Consider the following 27,567-nt stretch of genomic DNA (forward strand, 5'->3'; position numbering starts at 1 on the left):
TCAGCCTGGTTTCCTAAGGACACAGAAATGTGTGTCTGCCTGCCCAGGCCCAAACCAGGTAGTTTTGTCAAGTAATTCCAGTTAAGGTAAATTCCTACAGATTGTAGGAAAAGAGGATGGTGGCTGAGAGAGACAGAGGTTCAAACGAACGCACTTACGGACAGAAAGCTTGTGGCAGGTCACAATGCACAGCAAGGCATAACAGAAAAGCAGGCCCTGGCGGTCCTGCTGCTGCTAACCGTGCTGCCTTTGGAGGCACTGTCCGGACGCAAGGCGAGTGTAGGGCGGCCGTGGGCGCTCCGGCTGTGGGCAGCAGCAAGGGCAGGCAGCGGGCAGCGCGCCGGGGGAGGCTGAGCTAAAGCGGGACGGCCCCATAGGGGCTGTGCAGGGAACCTCGCGTCGGGGTGCTCGTGTGCATGGGATGCTGCTCTGTGACCGCCACTCGCCTCTGCTGTGCTGGGTGGTACCCGACACCCAGTTTTTCTGGTGAACCCAGTGGACCACGGTGTCTCCTTGTAACTCTCATCTGCTCCAGGGTGGCACAAACGTAAGGGCTTCCTCCATTCGTGTGTTGTGGCCAGCTTGCCAGACCGACCCTAATCCCCGTGCATGCACCTAGGTGTGTGCACTGAGCCCTGCGCACCCCAAACCCACCGCCTTTGCTGCATACGTGCAGACAGTCCTCAAGGCATTTATGCAGTGGGGCTGATACGCACAGAGATTGTGTCCGCACTAATGGTCAATTAGGAATCCCAGGCAAACCTCCTCCAGGAAAAGAGGACCTGTCTAAGAAAGTAAGACCTGTGATGGCCTTATTACAAAGATCTGTAGAGGCAGATGTAGGAAAATTTGTTGTGTCAATGGCTTTTCCTAGAGAAAGACTGTCCCAGTGGCCTGCTTCACTCTTGTTACAAGTAAGAAAATACCCTAGGGATATAACAAATTGATAAAATGAGAGTTACAATGACCGTCAAGGAGATACAATCACGCATTAGCAATGCTGTGACAGTCACTAAGGTAAGAGGACTGCAAAATCCTCACACGTTGTCAGATCGGAGCAACCCAGTCAGCCTGTGCTAACCGTACCGATAGAGAGACTGCAGAATCCTAACGGCTGGACGTGTGTAATCTAACAGATTTATGAGAGCGTTAATTGTAGCTGTGTTCCCTAAAAACTGCCCTAAAAAGGTCATCTAGAGAAGAGAATTAGTACCATGTGGTGAGATGAGGCAGCTGCCTTCACGCAGGACCCAGAGCATCCCTCGCCGGGGCTGATGCCGGGGCTGACGTTTTGCCCTGATTTCTGGCCGCGGGGCTGCTTGCTGCCCAGCAGCCGCGTGAGCTGCGTTCGGGTGTCAGCCTGCATCCCCTGCATGAGCTCCGCGTTCGCCACTCGGCCAGGCTCTGCACCGCTTCGCACCGCTTCCCTGGGAGTGGCAGCAGCTCGTCTGCTGCCCGTGCCCCCGCGCGCTGTAATTAATGTTTGTGAGTAACTGGGTGCTCGACAGAGAACCGTGTTTCTGTTATTTCTGTCTTCCAGAGATATTTAAACGATTTGTTCCCATTGCATTTCTCAGAGCTGATTCAGCACAGAATATGTGAATCGGGTGGATCTTTTTATTACCTGCCAGGCTGTGCAGCTACGACTTTCAAAGAGCATGGAAGCTTTGGCCGTGAATTCGGGGGGGAGCACATGATCTCCTAGGGCAGTGGAAGGGACTTGGTCCCCTTGTGGCAATAGCTGGGTACCCATCGATGTTTGTGCTCGGTCCCAGGCGCGAGCAGCGGATATGTACGGCTGCCCCTCTCCAGCTGCCAAGGCAGACACAGCTAGGAGTGATGTTACGTCTTGCTGCCATCCAAAGGCTCCTTTTCCTGCAGCTTGATTTTGGAAGTTCAAACAATCAGTTACTGGATATTTGACCAGGCTGTGTGGAACTGAGTGGCTTCCTCACCGGCAGTTGTCCCAGGAGTCCCCCAGACAGGAAATTCCCAGTCCTTGTGCAGTGCCTGGCTGCCCGGGGAGGCATTCCCACCTAAAGGCTTGATTTCCTCCGGGGCCTCTGGCCAAGGCAGCAGATGGATGTATGCACTGCATAAAGGGTTCTAGGCATAAACTTATCACTTGCACCTTAAAGTAGAGATTTCTGTAAGGGCTAGGTGTTTTGAAAATCCACATTGTAAGTGTCAGAAGATATACTTTTTTTTTTCTTACTTGGAAACAAATCCATACTATTTATGTACAATGATGTACATATATATTATGTACAAATAGTTGTATTATGGAATGTTTTATGTATAACAAATTAAATTTGATAGCTATTTTCCAGTGCCATGACAGTTATCTAATGGATTGGTCTTCTAAAAAAGCATTCAAACATCACTTACCAAATGCATGAAAATTATATGCAAATATTTTTTTATGTGGATAATAATTACAAATCCACTCATAAGCACCATATGATACAAAATTCAAAAAAAAAAAAACTTTGTTAATTGTGAATTTTGCTGTTCAAGAACCACCCTAACATCAGCTCTGTAGTCTCAAAGTAGTTTATTTCAGTTTGACTTTGAGCTTTTGGGTAACCAGTCTGTGTAACTGCCTCATCTGCCCACTATAAAGCCGTTTCCTTAACCCCGTACGTTCGGGCTTAGGTGCTACCAGACAGGACGCCCCACCAGGTTTACCCTCGGATTGAGGCGCTGGATGTGCACAGAGTGATGGGGGCTGGCAGGCGCCTCCTGAGCTGCAGGCAGATCCGAGGCAGCAGCACGTCCGCAGTGATTCACTCGCACCTGGAAAAGGAAAGGTTGTAAGACAGCTTCCAATTATCAATAATTACTTTTATAGCGATAGGGGTTTTGCTGTGCATTAGGTACCTACAGGAGGAACTAATGGTAACCATGAGGCCAGTATTTTGGAGAAGCAATAAATGAAGGACTGTGGAGACGCCAGGCAGGGCCAGTGGGCAGGGCGCCGGGCCCGGTGCTGCGCAGCGAGGCGCGGGGCTGGATGCAGCCACTGCTGCTCACGCTCCCTCGACGGTGCCCGAGGGCAGCACCGGCACGAGCCCCGGGCAGGCAGGGCTGAGGGCTGCAGCTACCCACGTGAAAGCCACCGGCAGCAGGGGTGGCACCAGCGATTAACGGGTGCCGGGTTTCTGAGGGGCAAAATGAACAGCTTTCAGTGCAGAATCGGCCCTCGCTCTAAACCAATGCGTGATGAACACAGATAAATTCAATGTAACCTGTTCTGGTGCGAGTACAAGGTTCAAGCCAAGGTTTCATATGCTGCTTTTTGGGTGATACGGAGTTTTAGGTATAGATAATTATAAATCTTCTTTTCATTTTCTATCACACTCTGCTTCAAAATCTAACCTGAAATAAAAATGCTACAGAATTCTTCCTATATATATGTATTTACATATATACATAAAATGAAGAGTATCCAGTTTGTTGCCAAAAAATTTTATCACTTAGATATATCAAATAAATCATTCATAAAGGGAGGAAACAGCTTTGAAAAACCCTGTTATTAAGCATGAAAAGGCCAACACCATTTTGGCCTCTAGCAGAAGTAATTTGCAGTGTATCAGATTTCCTCACATCTCCACCAACAAAAACGGGTAAGTGTAATCGTGCTGCAGGAGTGCGTGGCTTCTTGCACCTACACGTCAGAGGGATGCTGGTGCCAGAAGCCCCTCTTTGCCTTACACGTGGGTCTGTTTATGGTGAGGCGTTGAAAAAGGAGGGAGCAGGAGCGGCTAAAAGCTGGACGTGCTGGCTCTTACCCTCCTGGGTGAGGGACTCAGCAGAGCGCGCAGTGATGGGAGGGGAAGGAAGGATGGCAGCTCCTATCTAGGTCAGGTCCCTGCCACCGCTGCTGGCGTTAGAGCCGCTTTGCCTGAGCCCTGAGCCCTGAGCCCCAGCCCCGGGGGCGGCCGCGTGGGCCGGGGGCACTGCCCAGAGCAGCCCCGCGCAGAGCCCCGAGCCTGGGTGCAGCCCTTCGGGTCCCAGCCCTGCGGAGATTTCTGAATGGAAGTGCTTTTCTGCTTATGAATAGTTATTTTGCCTTGCATATGTTCACAAGGTTTATCAACATAAGCTGATAACGTTGGGTGATTTTTTATGCATACAAATATCCAGTTGGTATAGGAGACTATTCTAGCAGGGGAAGAAAAGCCAGAATTTGCAAACTGGTGTGCTCAGGAACAAAATACCTGATGAACATTCACTGGATTTCTTGCAGAGTACTCTTAAATGCCAAAATCAAAATAAGAATTAAGAATTTAGTAACAAATTAAAGACAGTACAGGCTGTTAGGTGCTGACTGCTGAGACACCTGGGGCTGACGGCTGAGCTGCGTGCCACAAAAGCCATCCTGCTGCCAGCTGGGCAGCTCGGGAGGTGGGCAGAGGCCCCACGGACAGCAGGGCAGGCTCGGGAGGAAGGCGGCTCTGGGAGCTGTAAGTTCAAACTGGCCTGGCCCACAGAACTGGAGATTTTACTTCAGCGTTAGGCAGGAAGATGCTCCTGTAGAACAGTCTGAATTTATGCTGAGGCTCATTTTCATAGAGAAATTAATTCTAGAGAATTAAACTAGGAAAACTGTGTGAGTGGTGTTCAACCACTCATCTGGCTTACATAGTCAGATATTAGCACAAAATAACATCTTAAAAAGAACGTGCATATTTTCCAGCCTGTGGTTGCAGTGTAATTTGTATGAGTATTGGAAGACCCATAATTATTATTAGCCTGATCTTAAGCTAATGTAGATTGCCATAGCTTCATTGCACCTAGCACAGATAGTTTCCTCTGTCTCAACAGAAAAAAAAAAAAAAAGAAGAGAAGAAAAAAAAAAAAGAGGTCTTCCCCCCGCCTCCCCGGGAGGAGCTGCCCCGCCATCTGCCATGAGGAGCACGCTCACAGTTCTGCGGGTGCCGCCGAGTCGCAGAGCGGCAGAGGTTGGAAGGCGCCTCTGCAGACCGCCGTGCCCAACCCCAAGCGCACCTCGCTGCTGAAATCTGCCCTGCTCGAGCAAAAATCGAGTCAAACTTCCAGCCAATTGAAATTTGCTCTGGCATTTCAGCCAATTATTAATCCTGCCTAACATCAGCACACTAAGATATCCCAACGTAGTAACTTAGCTAGCTGCATAACAGCCCGTGTGTTTCAGTTATCTGTCTGCTATTCCCTGAACATCTCTCATATTTTCCCCAAGAAACTGTGACATACGCACGCCGCTGCTGGCGGTGCCGGCTCCCAGCCATATGGCCGTCTGCGCTGCGAGCGCGCGGCCGGGCTGGCTGCAGGGGCAGCGGCACCATCTGCGGGGCATCCCCCGGGGACGGCCCTGCCCGGGCACTGCCAGCCTCCTGCTGAGCTCTGCGAAAGGCAAGGGCACGCGAAACGGGGCTCGGGCGTTCAGCCCTGGGTGCTGTGTTTAAACAAACCCCCTGTAAACCTCCTCAGTACCTTTTGTAAGTAGAGTTATATACATGTATGTATGTGTCCTTCAGTTGCAGGTAAAAGGGATATGCATAATTACAGGCTAATTAAGGCAATCATTTTTACAGATTGGGGGGAAATAAAAGTCTCTTTGGTAGAAGATTGCGTGGTGTGAGAACAGTAACTGTGTTCCTTTTAAAATAAGCAAACATCAGCCCTCCAGCCGGTGCCAAAGAGCAGCAGGCAGCTCCCTCTGCCCAGCACCTCCTGCCCCTCCAGCAGTGGAAGCTTTTCCATTTACCTCACTGGGCACGGGAAGGACACCAGGCAGGTTTTTTAATATCAGTATTTCCTGCACCTCCTCCTGCTGAAAAGCCAGATACAACACCACCGCACGGCGTGCGTTAGCTCTTTGCCCCTGCCTTGGCCCAAATGCAGGTGCTTTGTGTGGGCCAGCTGACGAAGCTGCTGTGCCTTCCTTCTCTGGTCTGTGCACTATTGTTTATTCTGCTTCCCATGCATTTGCCCTAGAAATACCGTTCTGTCTGACATTTGGCTAAATTTAAAGCTGCAAAGAACGGTCCAGGAATGGAGCACATGGAAGGGCAGGAGATCAGCTCGCATGCAAGGGCAGAATGTCGTTTTGTGCCATCTTTCCTCCCTCGAGGAGGTCTGATTTGGCTCCTCTGGGTATTTAACTCGTCCTTGCTGTGACACAATTCCTTCCTCTGCCCATTGCACTTGCATACAGCTGTCTGTGGGGACCAGCTCTCTTTGAAGTGGCTTATACCGCTGCGTTGTCTCTTTGAAGTTCCCAGTGCCTGGCAGGAGCATTTAGCATCGATTATGTTCCTGGCAACAGACCGAGATGTGTGCTCACGCAGGATAGCCATTAAGTCCCTGGTTTTGGAAATGGAGAGGGGGATTATTTCTACTGGGTTTTGTTTGTTTGTTTTCAGAGAACAATTACAATTGGATAAACCAACTCCAACTGTAGATAGAACTGAGCCATGTAATGCCACCTGCCAAACCTCATAAACTGGAAATGCTGAAGTGCTTGGGACTGAAAAATCACCTACTGGAGAGACAATCGCAGTTGTAGTTAATTCTGATGTTTATTTTATTCTATAGGTACCTGCACTGCTTCCGCAACTTATGTTGAGTTTATAAGCTAAGAAGAAAATCCCTTGATACTGAAATCCTAAAAAAACCTCCAGATGTTTGTACATCAATCGTCCACTTTAAACTGGACAGTGTGAACAGCAAAGGGAGCTAAGCTACAAAAATATAAGAAAATGAATTATTCATAAAAGTGTTATATTTGTACTGAAGTAGTATGACAAAACATTTTAAAGCAAAGGCTATGGATTGTGGTATCAGCATATGATTATACTGTAAGAGTGATTTAACTAATTCCAGTTCTACCAGATATGAGCATCTATACTGGAATTACGCAGACGTGCTAAATTTTTACTTCCCCGTTTTATGCATAAAATGTTAAAGCCTAAGTTTCCATTTTGAGTTCTCCTTAAACATGATGTCTTAACATAATTCATTGACTTGGAAGAACTGCAAACAATAGTGTGTGGTAACTACCTGCAGTCCAAGACATTACTCGGCTCTGGTGGAGACGTTGTTGGCTGGAAGTCTGCTGGGGCGTCCCATGCTGGCATCTGTCGAAATGCCTTAACTTACCGCCTGAACACACGGCCCCGGCGCTCCGGGAGCACAGGAGCGCGGAAGCTGCTATCGGTGTGAATATGCAGGATATCTGCTGCGCTGTTCAGGACCTGGAACAGCGAGGACCAGTGTCTTTGGAAGTTGCTCGGATACATTTCACCTCGGTTTACTCAGGCCATGCTTCTGCATGTTGTGTATATACGTCGAGAATTTCAGTTCTGCTTCCCCCTAAATTAGGCGTTCTTAATCATGTTTTCTTTAACAAAAAGCTAACTGTACAGGACAGATACATGTGTAAATAAGGGATTATGCTTATGTATATGTTAATATTTATATGTAAAAAGTTATGTACATAGGAAAGAAAAAAGTGGCTCAAAGAATGTTTTAAAAAAAGTTTCTTGTGTTTAAAGGCACGGACAGGACATTTACATAAATGTGCTATTTAATTTCAACATAAGCGTTTTTTTTGCTCAGTTTTCCGTCACTTTTATGTTGATCCCATCGGGGCTTGGTGTGACGAGCAGGGCTTTGTGCAGCTCACAGGGCCCTCGGCCGCAGTGAGAAGCCGTCCTGGCGAGCGGAGCCCTCACCGGTGAGACAAGCTGCACCCGACCTCGGCTGCTGCCTTCTTATGCATGGCTCCTGCGCGGCTCCTAAAAGCACGGTGGTCTCAAAGCCACGGGGCCGCGGGGGGGGGCGTTCCCCGAAACTGGGCTCTGTCTCAAGGCGTTCCTCCTGCAGCCCCCCCATGGGTGCAGGCCGCCGGGGCCCAGCCTGCCCGAGGCTGGCGAGCGCCTGCTCCGCGACCGAGCGGCCGTAAGCCGCAGCCACCAGCCCTGCTCCTGCGTGCACCCTGTGAAGATGCCCTGAGCCTCCTTCAAACAACGGCAAGCCAGGGGGGCAGACACAAGACGAACCACGTGTATCACCGCTTTCATTACCGATCTATTACCATAGCTATGTTTGCCTACTGGAATTTGAAAAGTACGTATAAATGCAGTAGCTCATAAACGTAGACTTTCTGAAGAAATGCCAAAATAGTCCTAAATGTTCACAGTCCAGGTAACGAAGCACTTGGGTTGATGTGAACCACGAGTTGTGCTGACCGATTACAGCATGTGCATAGCAATGCGGATTTTTTTGATTACGTCTAAACTAAAATCCATTCGAATTGCAGCTTACTTCGTCAACAACCGTATGTTGCGTGTTTCAGGCCTGTACTTCTTGTTCAAGCTGTTGAAGGACTGTGGCTATTAGTTAAAGTATTCTGCTCTAGAAATATCTGTAGCCTTCAGTGTATCCTCGAGTGCCTTACGCAGCTCGTGAACAAAACTACTGACAGTGAAGAGGAGACGGGAGTCATTCCTGGTGGTCTGATGCCAAATCCCCGGGCGTCTCCAACGCCACCGCTGAAACCTGGCAGTGGGCAGTGTGTTTTAGCACAGTAATGGATTTAGTTTAGACTCAGGAAATTGTATTGTGAATATGTGTATTAAACCATGTACTTACGTATTGTACATTTTATAAAAAGGAACTATTGTAAATTTATGCAAACTGTAAACCAGAGATTTTTTTTTTCTTTCCCCCCCTATGGCCAATGTGCCGTGACTTGTGTTCTCTAAGATAATCTCTGAATAACCATACCCTGAATACGTAATGTTTGGTTCAGTGCTGAGACAGTAATTGACAGGCCTAGAACAGGGCTGGATTGATCAATTACAGAATTTTACACATATTTTTGTATTGTGATTCATATGATATATATCAAGAGACTTTCTATTCATTTGTAAAATACATAAATTATTGTAAGCTTTTAATAAAAAGATCTGTTTTAAACCTTGAAATTAGACAAATCGTTTTGTTTTGTTTCTTCTCCAGGCTGCAGATGAAAGCCTGTGGTTAGTTACGGCCACCGAGCGGTTTAGTTGTCCGGTTTGCCTCATTCTCACGCCCTAGCTCTCAGCCCCGGGGCTTTACCTGCGCGGCCGGCATCACGACAACGCGACGGCACCGCACGAGCGATCACGACCGAAGCGCGCTCCCGCAGCCCCCGCAGCCCCCGCAGCCCCCGCAGCCCCCGCAGCGTGGCCTCCCCCCGCGCCCCCCCCGCGCCCCGGCAGCCAGCCCCGGCGGAGCGGCGGCGCTCGGCGGGCAGCGCAGCGCGGCCCGGCCCGGCCCGGCCCAGCAGCGGCCGCAGCTCGGGGCGCTCCGACCGGCCCCAGGGGACGCCCCGCGGGGAGGGCGTCGGGGGCCGCGGGGAGGCCGCGGGCTCGGGGCGGGCGCCGCCCGTGCCCCCTCCCGGCGCGGCCGCCCGGTGCCCGCCATGTCGGGGCGGCGGGCGGAGGCGCTGCCCGCCTGCTTCGCGGGGCTGGGCGCGGGCAGCCCGCGGCCGCGGCAGAAGCGCGGCGGCATGTTCTGCAGCGTGGAGGACGCCTTCGACAACAAGACGCTGGACTTCCCCTCGCTCGGCGCCGGCCGGCCCCGCGGCCCCGGCCCCGGCCCCGGCCCCGGCCCCGGCCCGCCCGGCGCCCCGTCCGACGGGCACGGCGCCGCTGTCCCGGCCGCCAGCCCCGGGGGGGCCGCGCCGCCGCTCCGCTGCTCGGAGGCCGCCGCCGCGGGAGAGCCGCCCGACGGCTGCCGGCAGGTAGGTGAGGGGCGCCCGCCGCACCGCGCACCCCAGCGGGCCCCGCCGGCGGGGCGCAGCCGGGACACGGGCAGGGCCGGCTCCCTTCTGCGCCCCCCGTCCCTTCCCCGGCTCGGCCCGGCCCGTCGGGGGCTCGGGGGACTCCGAGCCGGGGTCGGCGGCAGCGAGCGCCGTGCCCGCGGGGCAGGGCTGCGGAGCGCTGGGGACGGGGCGTCCTTAAACTGGAAGAGGGGAGATTTAGATTAGATGCTGGGAAGAAATTCTGCGCTCAGAGGGCGGCGAGGCCCTGCCCAGGCTGCCCCGAGGAGCTGTGGGTGCCCCATCCCTGGCAGTGCCCAAGGCCAGGCTGGGGGGCTTTGGGCAGCCTGGGCTGGGGGCAGGGGTCCTGCCCATGGCAGGGGTGGCACAGGACGGCCCCTAAGGTCCCTGCCGCCCCGAACCGCTCCGGGCGCTGTGGTTCCCCCCGGGGGCACGGCTCCCCTCGGCGCTGGGGAAGCCCCCGGCCCGCAGACGGCCCCGCACGGCCGAGGCGAGCGCGCCCCGAGCGCCGCCGGCCCCGGGCTGGGTCCCGCAGCGCCCCGGCCCCGCAGCGCCGGCAGCGCGGCCCCGGGCCGGGGGCGGGGGGCGAGGGGGAGCGGGGGGAGCCGGCGGCGGGGGCGCGCAGGCGCGCAGGGGCGCGCGGGCACGGGCGGGCAGGGAGGCAGGCGGGAGGATGTCGCAGCCGGGCAGGAGGAGCAGCCCCCGCAGCACGGTGAGGGCGCGCGGCGCAGCCGCTCCCGGCGGCCGGGGCTCGCCGCTCCCCGCTGCCGCCCGCCCCGGGCCGGCCCCGCACGGGCCCTCCCCTCCGCTCCCCTCCCGGCGGCGGCGGGCGGCCCGCGGGCCCTTTGTCGGCCCGGCCCGGCGGCTGCCGGCTTTGTCCCCCCGGCCGCGCGCGGAGCCGGGAACGCGGACAAAGGCGGCGGGGGCGCGGGGCAGGGGGCGGGGGGCGCTGCCCCCCCCCGGACCCCGGCAGCGCTGCCGCGGGGCGATTCCCTCCTTCCCCTCCTTCCCCTCCTTCCCCTCCCTCCCCTGCCGCCGGGGCTCGGGGCAGCAGCGGGACGCGCCCCCGGCAGCTCCGCGCTTCCTTCCCCTCCTTTCTTTCCTTTCTTCCCTCGGCCGACCCCGGCCGCGCTCCCGGGCGGACCCCGCGGGCGGCGGCTGCGGGGCCGGGGCCGCCGGCGCGGAGCCTTCCCGGGACCGGGATTGCGGGGCCGGGAGCCGAGCGGGGAGGCGGTGAGCGCCTGGGGACCGGGGAGGCAGCGGCGCGGTCGCTGGGTAGCTTCTCCGCGCGGCAGCGAGGGGCTCTAGCACCGGGCGCCGGGGGGTTCCCAGGCTCGGCGCTGCGGCCGCGCACGGTGCCGTGCGGGCAGCCAGCCACCTCCGGGCCGGGCCTCCTGCTCCCGCGTCCCTCCGGGGGTCTGGGCCCCGGGACGGCCCCGGGACGGCCCCTGTCAGCCCTTAACGGCACCGGAGAGCCGGGAAGGAGCCGCTCGTTCTGCTGCAGCTCCGCGTTTACAGAAATGCAGCTGCTTTCTGATTTTTGTGGTTAAAGAGCTTGTAAGGCTGACAACCGTGCCAGTCTTGCTTTGAAATGAGGCGAGTCCTTGAGGTACTACCAGCCTTTGACAAGACTGGGAAAGCTAATTAGGGAATGCCAATAAATTTCCGGGGTAATGAGATGCACTTAGCAGCCCTCGCAAGAGGCGCTGATGGAGGAGTCAGCTGCACGGCTGAGCTGCGGGATGTCGTCTTGCCGCACTGGTGGAGCCGCTGAGCTCCTCACCCGGGCAGCCGGTCCCGGCACCCGTCACGGGTCCGAGGGGGCTCCTGCCCGGGGCCAGGCCCCACCACAGCGCCCGGCCGCTGGCGCGCTCCCTGCGAGCCCTGCCTCCGGAGCTGGGCTCTGCGGCGTCCCTGTCCAGGGCTCGTGCCCTGCGTCACGGGAGATCGTGTCTTGCTCTGAAACTGTACGCGGGCTTCTCTGCAGGGTACGGCTGGGCTTTGGTATGGAATGCTTAGGATATTAAACTACATTTGGATCGTTAAAGCACAAAATGTTAGGTCCTAGACTTCATAAAAGCTCATCCTGAGCAAAGAAGCATCTAAATAAAGCAATCTCGAATTTTTATTTGCTTTTCCACTAGAGCGATCAGCTTCTAATCAAGGGAGGAAAAATTGTCAACGATGACCAGTCATTTTATGCAGACATTTATGTGGAAGATGGTTTAATAAAGTAAGTTAAAATTTTGTGGTTTTTTTTTTGTAACAAAATTTCCGGAAATATTACAGCATCATTTAATTTGAACAAGGTTCCTTTCCGTCAGTTTTTCTCTTGGAAATATGTCCCCTATCTGAAAAACAAGAATTTTAGAATACGGCCAGGCAGTGCCTAGTGTGCCCCAGCGGCGTTAGGCAGCCCCGGGGCAGGGAGGGATGCGGGGCTTGGTTCGGCAGATCCCGGTTCGGTCCTGGAGCCGACAGCTGCTGACCGTGCTCTGTCGGAGCAGAGCTCTGCCCTGCTCTCTGGGGACAGCCCGGCAGGGAACGTTCCCCGGAAGAGCTGGGGAAGCCCACATGAGCGGGCCCCACCAGCAGGGCTTGGGCTGGCCTCTTTGTGCACCCACACTTATAAGTTGCTGCCACTTACCAGGGCATCTTAATACTGTTTTCAGACAAATTGGAGAAAACTTGATCGTTCCCAGTGGGGTGAAGACGGTTGATGCCTACAGCCAGATCGTTTTGCCGGGCGGGATAGACGTGCATACGAGGCTGCAGATGCCTGTGATGGGGATGACCTCTGCTGATGACTTCTACCAAGGCACGAAAGCAGCCCTGGCAGGAGGAACCACAATGATCAGTAAGACGGAGCGATGTTTGAACAGACTTCTAAGTAGAACATCGTGTAGTGAAATACATGGGGCCCTTTGTCGTGGCAGAGATTATTTATCCTCAAAGCAGAGAAATGTTAATTTTTGCTATAGTAGTCAAAACATCGCAAAACTAATTAAAATGCATTATGTGCCTTTCAGTATCTGCCTTCCTTTGCTGTACACATATATTGCAAACATATAGCTGTTCCTGTTTTACCTCATAAGACAGTAAAGCAGAAGAAAACTTTAAACACCTTTTTATATATATTTTTTGTTATGTATGTAGAATAATTTTTATTTCTGTTTTGTTCTTATTCTGTTCCCAACGCACACGGTAGTATTGGCCTGAAGAAGCAGTTCTGAAAAAATCTGCTGTCGTTCTGTCCCATTGTCATAGCCAGTACTGCAGGGATTAAGAGCAAACACAAGAGGAAGAGCAGAAAGGGATGGGCTGTGCGTGGCTGCACGTGGGGAATGCCCAAGGGAGCTGCGCAGCAGTATGCAAGGCCACGCTTTGTCCTCTCAGCTTGCCATGTGGTGGAGGCTGTATGAAAAAAAAGGCGTAACAATAGCCATAAATTAGTTAGTCTGTTTCTTTTGTTTCACTTTTCTGATACATTTATCTGTAATCAAAGCTATAAAAGCGAATTACTATGAAAATGTCTCTTTTGTCATAGCGGTAAAGTCTTGCACAGAAATATCTGTGGCTGTTGTAATCTCCAGGTGTTTCTCTAGTCACACAGAGCTGTCCATAGAAAGCATACCAATACTCTGCAGTATTTCCTCAGTTGACCACGTGTTCCCCGATGCCGGAACGAGCCTTCTTGTTGCATACGAGCAGTGGAGGGAGTGCGCCGACAGCAGAGCCTGTTGTGATTACTCACTGCACGTCGACATCCCTCGCTGGCACGAAAGCCTCAAAGAGGAGCTGGAAGCCCTCGTGAAAGACAAAGGTAATGGCACAAAGAGCAGTATTCTGACACACCCCCACCCCCACCAAAAAAAAAAAAGAAAAGAATATTGCAGTATAGGCACATAAGCAAGTTCCCCCAGGGTAAGCTGTGACAGTGCTTCTCTGCAGTAATGCTTTTATCCACTGATAAATGCGTACGTGCACGGGGCCTTACTCATTTGCTATTGGGGTGTGGATCACCCATCTTTTACCATCTAGGCTAAAGATGTAGACAAGAGTATTTACGCTGGATTCATACCCTAACATATTTTGCCGGATCTTGTTCATGTGCTCTTACCTTTGGGCAATTTATAGCCCAGTATCGAAAATCTGTTTTGGAAACTACAGAAATTATATCAGGCTTCCTGATTCAGGCTCCCTGACTTACAGACAATATTTAAATAAAAACATTTGAGACTGGGCTAACAGGCCCAAAAGCTTTAGGCTTTTCCCAGAGATGTCATTTGTGTTTCTAATTCCTGTACATCCTAAAGTATCCCTTGGATATAGCTTACCAAAAAGCTGGCCATGTGTCAGGAATTCATGCATTTCATTAATACTTAATTCGATGTTTGGAACTACATTTTGCTTTCAGATATGCTAATGTAGAGCTAAATGACTTCAGTGTAATTTGCAGTCTTGCAAGCAAGGGCTTAATTGGTCAATTAACATAGAAATTTGCAGTGAATTTCCCATTAAAATGCTGAGCAGATGAAGTAATGTAGCCATTCAAAGCTTTAACCAGATATTTTTCATATGTATGTTCCCATAAAATACAGTTTGTTTGCAATTTGATCGTAGTTTGGGATTAGTTGTTGCCTTTATCCATATAAAAAACTGTGGCAATTGTCAGGCTTTGACTCCGTTCTTCATGTTTCATGTTCGACAGAAATGAATTAAGATTGTGCGCAATGCTGTGTGCAGAAATACTGTACATCTATTTGTCTAACTAAATGCCAATGTGCTAAATAACAGTGCTTTAAAACAAGAGAGTCTCATATTTTGTTGCACTTTGTGGTCTTGGCACTAATGCATTAATTCAAATACAGGTAGAAGTTGGAAAGAAACCATAAATTCAGACCACTTCTGGAGGGAAAATTAAGATTGGAAGCAATGCATTTATTTCTGTGAATTTGGATCGAGTTACAGAGAGTATCTAAAATCAGAAATGGACGATGTGTTTTTTTGTTCAGATGTATCCAAACATAGGAGTGTATTGTCTCTCATGACTCCCAGAACGTGGGGTTCAGCTCTCATGAGAAGAGTTTCAGTGCTTAGCCTTGGTTTGCTTTCAGCCTAACCCCCCCTGCACAAAGCCACCTGAGTCGAACATCTCTGCTCAGCCCGTACCAAGGTGCTGCGTTCTGAGCTGTGATAATAAATGCACGTGTTGTTTTCTTTTTTCAAGGCGTGAATTCCTTCCTGGTTTTTATGGCTTATAAAGACAAACTTCAGTGCACTGATGCCCAGGTAATACAGACAGCCAAAGTGCAATAGAAGTAATTTTGCACTTCTGAGCATAGACCATAATTTATCTAATACTGGGCAACCCATTCTCTCTTGACAGATGTATGAAATATTCAGCATTATTCGAGACTTGGGGGCCATTGCCCAAGTGCATGCTGAAAACGGAGACATCATTGATGAGGTACAGTAATTACGTTCATTTAAATTAAAGGAGGAGCAGAGTAACTTGATGTAAGGCAAAGTGCTGACTTCAACAGATAGGACACAGACTCTAATAGAAGGTGCCAGCATGCTTTTAGCATTCATTTGATGCTGCAAAGTCAACAGAGATATGTCCAAATGAGACAAAGAAGAGCAACCTGCAATTGCTTTGGGAAGAGAATCAGCATGCACTTTTAGTGTGTGCTGTCCACCGCTATCACCTGGATTGTTCACCTTTGAAATCTCTAGCAGGGCAATCTCTCATTCCTCTTTGCATCTTGACACCAAGCCTGAAGAGGTCAGGGGAATCCAGAAATGGTGTCGTCCGTCACCTGCCCCTTCTCTCCTCCACCCACACGCTCCTGGTGGGATTTGGTCTCCAGTATAATCTGAGTACCAAAGCTTTGGAGGGAAGGGGCTGAGATGAAATCCTGTTGTGGTGGCATGCGCAGACACAAGAATGTGCAGGAGGATCTGGAGCTCCTGCTAAAATCAACGGCATCCTCCCAGTTTTTCCCATGCACTTGGGTTTCATCACAGAAATCTGTTCAATAGTTCCCAGATAGGAGCCTCAAAGGTTGACTGACTGCCTTAAGTGATATTTTATCACATTATTTATCTTGTTTAGAAATCTTGAGTATGCTTAGAAGTCTTGAGGACTTGAGAAGGTTAGAGAGTTTTGCATTTTTTAAATAATCTACATTAGACGTGGTAATATATAATCTCCAAAAATGGCTTTCAAGAACTTACTTGGTATTGCAAACTGTTCATTATTTTTCCTTTTTAGCTTTAGAGAAGAAAGTCCTAGGTAAATACTGCAAATAGTTGATAGATGCAGAATTAGACTTGTGGTTCCTTTTAGTTTACGGTCACTTAAGTGTTCAGCATGGTGTGGGAGGAGAGTTTAAAATGAAAGCAGAATCCCAGTCCTCGAAATGGGTTTATCTGAACAAACAAGTTAGAGGGTAATTCCCACCCCCATCTTCTCTTGTTCCATGGGATTCTCTGAGCAGCTTCAGCCTAGGCTCAAGTGCCCAGGAGATACCTGCTCCTTTTCTGTAGCCGTGAATCATGGTTAGCATAGGCTTAGAGTAAGCAGCGGTGGGTCTGAAATCCCAAATCTTCCAGAACTGTAACTGGGTTTAAAAAATAGAGAAGGTCTAAAGGTCGTGTAGCAGTTCCCAGTCCAAAGATGTTTCCACAGCATAAGGTGGGCCTTACTTTCACTCCCAGCAGTTGATGGATTGTCATAGAGATCATGTAATTGTATTCATTTATCATTTACATGTCATGTAGTTGTATTCATGAATTGCCGTCATCCACCAGGCACTTCTGAGCAAGGTGAGTCCCACATCACTTCAGACAGACTATCCACATTGCTCACTTGTTCATCGTCTTCCCCGTAGGAGCAAAAGAGACTGTTGGACCTTGGGATTACGGGGCCAGAAGGGCATGTCCTGAGCCGCCCCGAGGAGGTAATGTCAACAGCTTTTCCAGCAGAACTATTCAAAGCTGCAGACCAGCCACTGCTTGTGGTGGCTCGGCTTTGACAGAGATGTCTTGAGGTGTTTTCTGCTTGTATTCGTTTTTGTGTCCGCAGGTTGAAGCAGAGGCAGTGTACCGGGCCATTACAATAGCAAAACAAGCCAACTGCCCCTTGTACATCACAAAAATAATGAGCAAAGGTGCAGCAGATGTGTTAGCCCAAGCAAAGAGAAAAGGTAAAACGCTATTTAATGTTTGCACACTAATTAAGCCTATTCAAATAAGTCCAGGAATGTCACGCTAGCTGCAAGGTTTAATAACTCGTTAGCACCTGAGTTCTCTCACATTTTAAGGGTGCTAAAACTTGGTGTTGGCTTTTCTTCACAGAGTATGCCAGAGCTAATTGCTCTGAACTGAACTCAAAAGATGTGAAGAGATGTGCTTGAAACTGACACCCGAATCTGGGTAGATGCAGCAAAAAAAAAAAAACCAACACCTTGCTTCTGATCATTTCTCATGAACTAAATGAAAAATGGAACTGAAACAAACTCCATATTTAAATGGGGTGCGCTAGGGAGGGCTAGCAATGTTCCTACAGGGAAGCAAGGTTGAGCAATGTCCTGAGAACACGGTGTTCTGCGGCCATGGCTGCCCCCAGCCAGAGAGCCTCCGATTTGATGTAAAGAACTGTATAACGCTTAGTGGATAGAAATGTGTGTTTTTTCTAAGGAGAAAAGAGATGCATTCAAAACTTGTTCTGGCAGTGCTTCCCAGTCATCTGAGATAGTCTGAGGGATTAGTCTATATTTAAAAGCTGAAATACTGAGAGCACCGGAGGTAAATGAAGCCATCCTTATTGCTAACCACGGCATTTGTCTGCGCTGTGTGAAAGGAGGCTCAAGGGCACGCAGCACGTTTGCAGGCACTGATACCATTGCTCTGCAGGCACTGTTGTGTACGGAGAGCCCATCACCGCCAGCCTCGGCACCGACGGCTCGCACTACTGGAGTAAGAACTGGGCCAAAGCCGCAGCCTTCGTCACCTCGCCTCCCATCAGCCCCGACCCGAGCACGCCGGACCGTCTCACCTCCCTGCTGTCCTGGTGAGCTCTGTGCCGGCGCCCGTGGTGCTTACCCCCTGCCCGGCTGGGTATGTGGGGGAGCGGTGCGGGTGGGATTTCCGCAGGGCACCGGTAGCAGGCGGGCAGCGTCCACGTGGGCACGTGGCGTGCGGCACGGCCTGCGCCTCCCTGAGCCCGCTGGAGTGCAGTCAGCGTGCGGAAACCAGCCGAGAGACTGCCACGCTTCTCTGTAGCAAAGGCGTAAATCTTGGGTTGTGTTTTCTAACACGGAGCCAGGTGACAGTCGTGTGGCTGCTTTGAAGGAGAATCTAGGTTAGGCTTTGATGAAGCCGGGTAGCAGCTACCAGACTTCTCCCATATAAATCGGTCTCACACGACCTGCTTCCATCCTCAGCAATGCGATCGGGAGCGCGCTGCGCCCTCCCTATCACCCGGGGGGCCCAGGGCACGGGACTCAGCGGCCAGCAGTGCTCTGTCTCACCGTAATCCACAGAAATCTACCTGCATTAGTTTAGCTTTATGGTAAATTGAAGGGTTTATCAGAAGCAACGTTAGGTATTCACAAGCTTTTAAAATCTGAAACATAAACATTTAGGGCATGTTACCCTGGAGAGCTGTTTTCAATCCTTTGTTATACAACAAAGCCCATCGTGTCAGCATGAGCATCTCTGGAACAGTTCACAAACTCGACAGACACTGACAAGTCAGCAAACAAATGGACAGCGGAATAACAATGGCTGCATGTGCTCTGTATCCACAGATGCAACTGTGACTGGAACTTCGCATTTACATGCATACATACAGTACTATGTAAAATGTAATATGGTACAGTACATTTGGTTTTATCCAGAATCTTGTTTTATTTAACCATATCCTTGCTTTAAGAGATATTTTAGCACCATATCAAAAGAATGGTTCTTCGTAGAACCACCTTCATATTAAAACAATATGAGGTTCAAAAGGAAGGTACAAAGATGAAGATGTTTACTAAACAGTAAAAGTAATGGCCAGTTTACGAGAAAATATCAAAAGCACATATGAGGCTGCTGTTACTGTTCTTAGAAGATTTCAGTGCTTTATTCCTGTGCAAATTAGTAGAGTGAGATGCCTCTGTGTACTTGTAAAAATTGCCTTAACTTATCTGGACTTTCAGTGGGATTTAAAGATCTGAAGTCGCCTGCCTGTGCAGCGTTTGTTGATTAAATCAATGTACATCAAACAGGCGGAGCACAGAGCCCGCAGGCACTTGTGTCACACGGTCTTGTAGGCAAGGGTGAACTTCACCCGGGGAGAGCAGCCCTTTCACGGGAAAGGAGACACATTTTCGCAGTTCCGAGAAGCCCATTCAAAGCCACTGTCGTTGTTTGCCTCCTCTGACCACCTCTCCTCTGTTTGTCGCAGCGGGGACCTGCAGGTGGCGGGCAGCGCTCACTGCACATTCACCACCGCCCAGAAGGCAGTGGGAAAAGACAACTTCACCCTCATTCCCGAGGGAACAAACGGCATTGAAGAACGAATGTCAGTAATTTGGGAAAAGTGTGTGGTAGGTGCTGAAATAACGCTGATTCCTTCCTCCACGCGAACGCAAGTAGATGCGAAGAGTGCTTGTGCCAGATGATGTCAGATTTCTCATTAATTCAAATGAGCCCTGAAGTGTGACATTGTCTAGACTGCTCCTTCAGAAGAGCTTGATAATGGGAGAGAATGTGACACTCGAATGCCTTCAAAGTGTCTTCAAAGGGTTCGGTGGGGGAATAACCCCCCCGCTTCAACTTGCAGTCAGGAGAGAAAGTCTTCCACAGATTTCTGTAAGGGGAGGACGTGATGTTGCTCTTCACTAGTGTTCGCAGGAGGCCCGGGGAGGTTGGCGGGGACAGGGAGCATCCTCTATACCTGCAGGAGGTTCCTGCAGCCCTGTCCCACACCGCTGCACGTCGGTGTGCTCAGCCCCCTGGGCCTGCCTCCCCCCAGAGCACCCCCGGGGACGCATCCCGTGGCACGGAGAGCTTCGTGGCGACTTCCCGGAGCCAGGGAACCATGCTGAAGTCTTACGTAGGCTTTGTTCTTGAGGAAACAAAGGAGTTCTTTAGGAGTTGGACTCAATGATCCTTGTGGGTCCCTTCCAACTCAGATTTTCTCTGAAATATAATTCTGTAGAATCACAGTGTGGCTTGGGTTGGAAGGGACCTTACAGACCATCGAACTCCAGCCTCCTGCCTTGGGCAGGGACGCCACCCAGTAGATGAGGCAGCTGTTGAACGTCTGAGTGGTCCATTTCTAGTTGTTTAATGCTTCAGCAGGGCTTAATTACCATTGTGGGGACAAACATCTTGAATTAAATACTGTGGTCAAGACTGTGGGATTTTGTCGGTGTATAAAAGCGGTAAGAGAAAAGTTGCATGCAATCTCCGTGTTTGTATGGAAAGTGCCGATTTGGTTGTGGTGGGCCCGCCGTGCTTTCCCGTATCAAATGGTCCTTCCTTCCCTCTGCTGCCCAGGTCTCAGGGAAGATGGATGAGAATGACTTTGTAGCAGTGACCAGTACAAATGCTGCCAAAATCTTTAACTGCTACCCCAGGAAAGGGCGCATTGCAGTCGGCTCTGATGCAGACTTGGTCTTGTGGAACCCCAAGGCGACAAAAATTATCTCAGCAAAAACCCACAATTCGGTAAACTATCTTTTGAAGTATTTTATTGAGATGATACTATAGTCAGAAGAGAGCAGTAAAGTAATACACTTCTTCAGATCAGAAAGATTAGTGCATTCACCAAGGGGTGAGTAATGTGGATAAGATGATGAAGGCCCTTGCATTTGATTTTTAAAATGCAAGCAAATAAAAATATCCCTTGTTTACTGTAGAACTGGAGAATTTGTGAGGGGCAGGATTGTGACTGAGTGGCTGGGTGATTGATCTGAGACAGTCTGCCTCTGGAACACAGATCTTATGATTGATGTGCTCGCTGCAGACTGGAAAAAAGGTGTTGACCTTGTTTTGAGTCCTAAATCAAAAGAAAGAGCGTGTCCAGTGAAGGCAGCATGTGGAGGCCTGATGCACATGGGGGAACAAACCCCAACTCACATTAATTCCTGTTTGGTCAATGTGAACTTTTAAGTTCCAATTTAGAAAACAGATAGTGGTTCTTTTAATACCTGTGCAATGATTAAAGAAAACAGCTGTTCACAGCATAAAGCCGTTTTGCCACCAGAGACGAACGCCAACATGCCCCAGAGACCCAGGTGCCCTCCCCTCGGGCTCTGGTCCTTGGCAGGTGTTGCTGGTCGGCAGTGAGTCAGTCGGAAGAAGTTCGGGGTGTCTCTTAGTGGCATTTTATCCGTGGTTTTCCAGGCTGCACACATCCCGAGCTTAATTTCCAACATGAGTCTCGGGTAGAAAGCTGTAGTTGAAAGTGAGAGATGCATTTGAGGTGGCGTGAGGTGACTTATGCCCTTATGCTTTTTCAAGATGCAGCATTTTTTCATGGTAAAGTTTGGGTTTTGGGTAGTTTGTTAGTGATAGTAATGGGAATATTTGAAAAAGTTGGCATGATTTTGCATTTCCCATAAAATTCAATTCGCTACCATTTACTGTGGTAGAAGACTTGCAGTGTCTTGGAAAAAAATCACAGGAACGTTGTCACCAAATGTAGAACTGCAGCAGAACTCTTCTGAGGTTTTGAAATAATTATTTGTTAGTGTATAGTAAAAATCTGGTTTGCTTCAGGAATGCCACAAGTCTTTTGGGCAAGTACTGAATCTTCTGAGGATTTAATTTTTCTGTTCCACTTTGCCTTAGTTCATCCAATTAGAAGAACCTTATTATTTGAAATATAAAGGCTTAAGTACAACTAATTGTGCATGAGGAGTAATGTACAAAAATGCATGCATGTGTAACTGGATAGACCGTGACTTCCTTTTCTTAAATCTTAAATTTACTTGACAACCTGGTTTGTTTTTTTCCAGAATGCGGAGTACAACATATTTGAAGGCACGGAGTGCCATGGGGCTCCTACTGTGGTCATAAGTCAAGGAAAAGTTGTTCTTGAGGATGGGAACCTGTTTGTCACCCAGGGGTCAGGTCGCTTCATTCCCAGAAAGACGTTCCCTGATTTTGTTTATAAAAGAATAAAGGCAAGAAACAGGGTAAGAAGAATTTCGTTTGCAATACTCCCATGTTTTCATTGCAATCTCCCTGCATTATTGTACTGAAGTCACTGTTCTGGTATGCCCGCTGGTGCAATAGGCAGCAGAAACAAGGGTATTGTTAATGTTAACTCCTCCTCATACCTTGGAAATTTGTGATGGTATCATGTAACTGCTTTGGTGTATGGCTTGGCACAAACTACTTCATAATGCCTGTTTTAGTATTATAACTGATCATACCAGTTTTATTAGTATTACTTACCTATTATAAAGATATAGAGCAAAAATATGACTTCTACCAAATCTGTTTGTTTTGTATTGAGGTAGAAGAGAAGAATTCATCTCTACCTGTGCTAGAAATGGTTACGTTACTGTATTACCAATCTGCTGCTTTGCTTCTGTCCCTGACTAATAGGGGTAGCGTTCAGTAGTTGCTGGAAATAACTAAGTCCTTTACAGTGTGCTAGCACAGCTTTTTTGGGAGATACAAAGACATTCAAATGTATACAAATCTCCTTAACGACTGCGCCCTCCTTCCCTTTTCCATGGGTTATTTTAGACATTTTCATTATGCACTGTAGCTGAATGCAGTGCAAGAATCACAAACCCCAACCTCACCAACAGCACTGGCAGTTTGCCTCTCTGGAGTCCCTGCTGCAGGGGAGTCAGGGGAAGGCCCCCAGGAGAGGGCAGGACCTTGCGGTCCACCTCCAGTCCCTTCAGGCAGTCCAGCAGCATCGACAGCTGCAGCACAAGAAGCCCTGCGCTGTCGGCTCCATCTCCCTGGCACTCCTAGCAGCCTCTGCACTGCTCTCACACACAGGGACGCCACGCGGGCTGCGGGGACAAGGAGCCCCTGGGCTCCTTGCTAGCAGTCAGGTTGTGTCTGTGTTAGCTTTGAAAGAAGACACCCTGTGCCACCATTGTGTCCTAAAGGACAGAGCTTGCTAAATATAAACTCTCACTTCCTGAAGGTCCCTAGTCTCCTGGCTAGATGATAACTGAGTGTCAAACCAGGCAGTTAGTGATTTCTTTGTTAAGTTAATTCATTTGGGCAGGCACACTTGGTACTTTGCAAACAACCAGACAGTCTGCCCATGCCATCTCTTGATCCTTGATTTAACTGGAGCTTTGGAAAAGAGCTAGGGTCAAGAGGAGTGCTGTAGAGCACTGAGCAGAGTATTTTCTCTACAAGGCAGTCAGCATGAAGATGAAGGTGACGTATGAGAAAAATTGCTATGGAAAACTTTATATACTTGTTGATTACCTATCAGTCTGTCCCTTCTTATTTGAAGCCCAGCACTTCTCATCTGCAAAACAAGCCCATTCTGACCCTGTGGCTCCCAAATGACTGCCACACTGTTTTGCCTGTGAGGAGAAACAGCCTTAAGCACATTCAGGATGAAGTGCTGGTAATTAAGTCTTTTCCGTGTGTCAGCTGTGGCTTTTCTCATACAGGTCTGAAGGGACGGAGTGTGGCAGGACACGGCAGTGGCACCACGCCGTACCGCCTGGGGCGCGTGCTGCTGGGACGCTGCCAGCGGGGCGGAGCGGCCGTGGCGTGGTGGGCAAGGGGCCGGGCACCTCCTGCCCGCCCGCCTTTAAGGGGAACGGAGGGGGGCCTGTGGGTGAGACACCGGCATGGCAGCTGGGTGCCAGGACTGAAAGAATAAAAAGCAGTTTTTATGCTTGTTTCACAAAATGCAGGTAACCCCTTGCGCAGTAGTTTTGCAGGACTGACCTTTAAGTGCTTTTTCTTTTTGGGGTGAGTGCAGCCAGGGGCTAGTGCGGCACCGCTGCAGCAGTAGGTGAGGACCAAAACCAGCCGGGATCCCATTCGGGTTCGCCAGCGTTTGCGTGTTCCTCACGCCTGCTCCTTCCCTCCCCGCAGCTGGCCGAGGTGCACGGCGTCCCGCGGGGGCTCTACGATGGGCCGGTCCACGACGTCGTCCTAAGCACGAAAGCCATGGCGCCCACCACGGCATCGAGGATGGCGGCCTGCGCGGGCAAAGTGCCGCCCGTCCCCGTGCGCAACCTGCACCAGTCGGGGTTCAGCCTGTCCGGTAGGTGCGGCCCGGCGCAGCGGGACGGGGCCCGGCAGTGCTGAGGAGCCGCCGTGAGCGTGGCCGGGCCTGGCTGGAGGCACCCGGAGCGGGAGGGCGAGGTGGAGGCCGCGGGCGGTGGCAAGGCCCTGCCAGGCCAGGCAGGGGCTGTGTGTGGTCGGGGCTCCGGGGAAGCGATACGTATCTGTGCGACAGCTGGCTTCTTCAGGCTGGTTCAGTTCTGAGCTTGGACTGAGTCGTGTAGCTCCATCCTCAGGAACCAGCAATAAAACTTCCTCTGCCTTCCCATGTAGGCAGAGGGTGCTTTAGCACTGCCTGGCACAGCATCCCGTGAAAATCTGCCCGGCAGCATTAGTGACCTTGGAAAAAATTACACTTTGTCTTAAAATAACTGCCATCATTTTGTTTTCTTGGCTGGCTGAACTTATACAGGTGGATCATACAGTGTTTAATAAATCTACAGGGTCCCACGTTTTATTGCATCGAAGCTGTTTACTTACAGGAAAGCCATTTACAATGTCCAGAAAGAAGCAATGAAAAATAAAGGCATTCAGGCAACCAAAGTCATTCCAAACTGTACTGTGATAGTACAGCATCCAAATTAACGTATATTGAAAATACTAGCACTGCTCACAGGCGAAATACTTGATGACTGGTGCACTTAAAGCAGCGGGACCTCCACAGCTTGTGGATGTTACAGCCGCACGCCTCTCCTTTCCCGCAGGGTCGCAGGCCGATGACCACATTGCCAGACGTACGGCTCAGAAGATCATCGCCCCTCCGGGCGGGCGCTCCAACATCACCTCCCTGTCCTGATGCCGTGCTCCTGCCCGCTGCGCCCGGCTGCCCGCGGTGCTGCCTCCTGCCCACGGCAGCCCCACGGCAGGGGATCGTGCCGGTGGTGCTGGGGCCGAGCCAGGAAAGGCACGGTTGGTTCCCTCAAGCTCAGGATGAAAACGAGGCATTCTTCAGATACCCTGGGCCCCTTCTTCTCTTAGGTAGAAAATAGACGAAGCCCACCCAAGAGATAGTGGTGATAGTATGCCCATCTGCATTTCTCCCACTCCGTAGAGCTCCCAGTCTGTATTTCTTACCTAGATAGTCAGAAAGCCCTTAGCATATGCATGCCAACACCTAGAAGTACGTTTTAAAGTGTGTTCAGCGGTGCTGCTAGCTGTCTTGTGACCAGGATGACCATGAAGGTGTATTTGGCTGGAATATGCCCCTTTCTGTCGCTATGACTGCCCTTCCTACTCCAAGGACTTTTTACTGAAGAACACTTTCGTACACAGTGAATCAGGTCTGTTGTGCTTGCAGCTCTTTACACCATCTCCTTGGGCAGCTCGGGCATGCTCCAGGAGCTGTCAGTGATGGGGCGGCGCAGCGGTACGAGCCCACAGCGTGGCCGACTCGCCCTGTAGCGTCCCTGGGGCTGGTGCAGGTGCTGCCAGGGCAGGCCAGGGTCATGGCTGTGTTTGCGGGAGCCACAAGTCCGGTCTCCTGTAGTCTTGTTAGGCTGGTTTTTAAAGGTTATTTATACAGTTTTTCAAGTACCAAGTGTATGTCTTACAACCAATACAAGGCTCATTTGAAGGCCAGTTGCATATGACAGACTTTTTTATAAAGGCTATTCTACCCCGTTTATTATATTTAAAGGTACGTGCAGTAAAAGTGAACCTCTATGCCACAAAGCTATGCATGGACCTCTGACAGAATGGATCACCATTTGGTTTTTGTTCCTTGCTTTGAATAAAGTTTGTTGGAAATCCTGAAATGGTGGAAGTGGTTGACCGGTCTTTGTCTATTTTTGTGTGGTCTTCCTTGGCTTTTTATGCATGACAGTTTGTAAAATTGATTCCTGACGTATGGGTTTCTGCATACTGACAGTAAGAGTTTGGTGTTTTTTTTTGTTTGTTTGGTTGTTTTTTTTAGATTGTCTACTCTGACCTATATCTCATAGCCCCATGCAATTACCTTTAGGAATTTCTGTATCAAATACAGATGAATATGCAATTGTTCAGATATATTTTATTTAAAAGAAAGAATTTATTTTTGTTTAATGGTTTTTCCCTTTTTTTTTGCCTGCAGTTGCAATGAGGCTATTGAACATCTATTTATTTTCTTCCTGAATTGTGCTTTGTTTCTTTCTAATAAAAAGCATTTTCTTTCTAAAAACTGTAAAATCCATTCATAGAGAAAACACTCACTTAATTAATTCCCAAAGCTGCGTGCTGCTAGGAAGCACACCCCCCCATCCAGAGAGGATGAACGCAGCCAGTAACCCAGAACACAGGCTTGCGCCCCTGGGCGTCCCCAGGCCCTGCACAGCCCCAAATCCCGCTGTTCTTAGCCGGGGACTTTCTGCAAGCTCTTCCTTGGCACCATTCCTTCCTTCGGCAGCCAGGCTGCTCGTTGAAAGGGGCCAGGGCCGGGGGGACCATGGCAGTGCCTGCAGACACCGTCCCCTCCCCGCTGAGCGCTGCAGGTGGGGTTGGGGCCAGCGCCCCCATCAGCCCCCGTCAGCTCTGCTGCCGAGGACGGGTTCGCATTTGTTCCCTCCGTGGGGGATATTTCCCAAAGTGTCCTGGGGAGCGGCTGAGCCTGCAATGCTGCAGGTTCACCCCAGCCTCCGAACGCAGCAGCGGGGGCTAAAACACTGAGCGTGCCCCCCCCAGGATGTCTGACGGGTCCTGCAGCCCCAGCTGTCTGCAAACGCATCCAGAGCCTGCAGGAAGCGAACCCACCTGGGGCACAGACGGCCTGCGTGGCCTTAATTCCCTCTGACAGCGTCGCTGCAGGCTCTGGGTCAGACGCTTCCAGGCGCTGGCTCCCCGGCGAGACAGAGCTGGCGTGCCTTCGCCGTGTGGCGCTGGAGCTCAGGTCACGGGGGGCTGCTGGGGACAGGGACCCCCGGAGGTCATCGGTCCAAGCCCCGGCTCCAGCGGGGCAGCCGGCTGGAGGCAGCGCCGAGCCAATGCCCGGTGTTTGGGGATGATGTCTCGCCTTCCAGCCGCACCATGTTCCAAAAAAAAAAAAAAAAAAAAAAGCAAAATTCAAAGACAATTGCCCAGCTGCAAGCAAAGCGGACTGTACAGGGCACGAGCCTGTAGGCACCCAGCAGGGGCACCGGCCGAAGCCCGAGGCTGCAGGACACGGCTGCAGAGGCCCCGGGAAGCAGGGCTCACGCTTGTAGGGGGGCGCAGCCCACAGCACGCAGATCAGCTGGCAGGCTCTTTCCTGCTTTTTCCCCAGCTTGCAGCAAACCTTGCCAGGAACCACCCTCTGGTGAGCAAGCGGGCTCCTTCCCAACCCATCCCGCGCAGGCAGCTTTCGTTCAGACCCAGCCATCCCAAACAGCAGCACAGGCACCCCGAGCAGGTAGAAAGGCAGCTTGGGTGCTGAGCACGAGGACGGGCATCCCCCTTGTCCCGCCCTGAGGACGAGCACCAGCAAACGGTTTGCAGCCTCGTAGGAGAAGCAATCCCAAGCCAAGGGC

The 27,567-nt window shown here is 50.9% G+C and overlaps 2 protein-coding genes across 10 annotated transcripts in view; both read left to right on the plus strand.

The window, feature by feature from the left end:
• Nucleotides 1-8,972, plus strand: part of JAKMIP3 (Janus kinase and microtubule interacting protein 3) — a 93,791-nt gene extending 84,819 nt beyond the window's left edge. For all 8 annotated transcript variants that reach the window (XM_083843496.1, XM_083843500.1, XM_083843495.1 and 5 more), the window contains one exon: nucleotides 6,580-8,972. The gene's annotated coding sequence lies outside the window, so the exon portion shown is untranslated. The remainder of the gene's footprint in view (nucleotides 1-6,579) is intronic.
• A 479-nt stretch (nucleotides 8,973-9,451) lies between these two features.
• Nucleotides 9,452-25,845, plus strand: DPYSL4 (dihydropyrimidinase like 4; the record flags this gene model as incomplete). 2 transcript variants are annotated; one of them, XM_083843507.1, is made up of 14 exons in its annotated part: nucleotides 9,452-9,772; nucleotides 11,956-12,044; nucleotides 12,484-12,668; nucleotides 13,470-13,634; nucleotides 15,042-15,103; nucleotides 15,201-15,281; nucleotides 16,708-16,776; nucleotides 16,902-17,022; nucleotides 17,732-17,888; nucleotides 19,269-19,410; nucleotides 20,366-20,536; nucleotides 21,829-22,008; nucleotides 23,900-24,071; nucleotides 24,796-25,845. In XM_083843507.1, 14 exons carry the CDS (start codon nucleotides 9,452-9,454, stop codon nucleotides 24,885-24,887), a joined length of 2,007 nt encoding a protein of 668 aa, XP_083699633.1. In that variant the 3' UTR covers nucleotides 24,888-25,845. The 2 variants fall into 2 exon arrangements, with proteins under 2 accessions (XP_083699633.1, XP_083699634.1); XM_083843508.1 differs by lacking the exon at nucleotides 9,452-9,772 and adding an exon at nucleotides 10,450-10,523.
• Nucleotides 25,846-27,567: the final 1,722 nt, after the last annotated feature.

This window comes from Anser anser, assembly GCF_964211835.1.
Source record: "Anser anser genome assembly, chromosome: 7".
NCBI lineage: Eukaryota > Metazoa > Chordata > Aves > Anseriformes > Anatidae > Anser > Anser anser.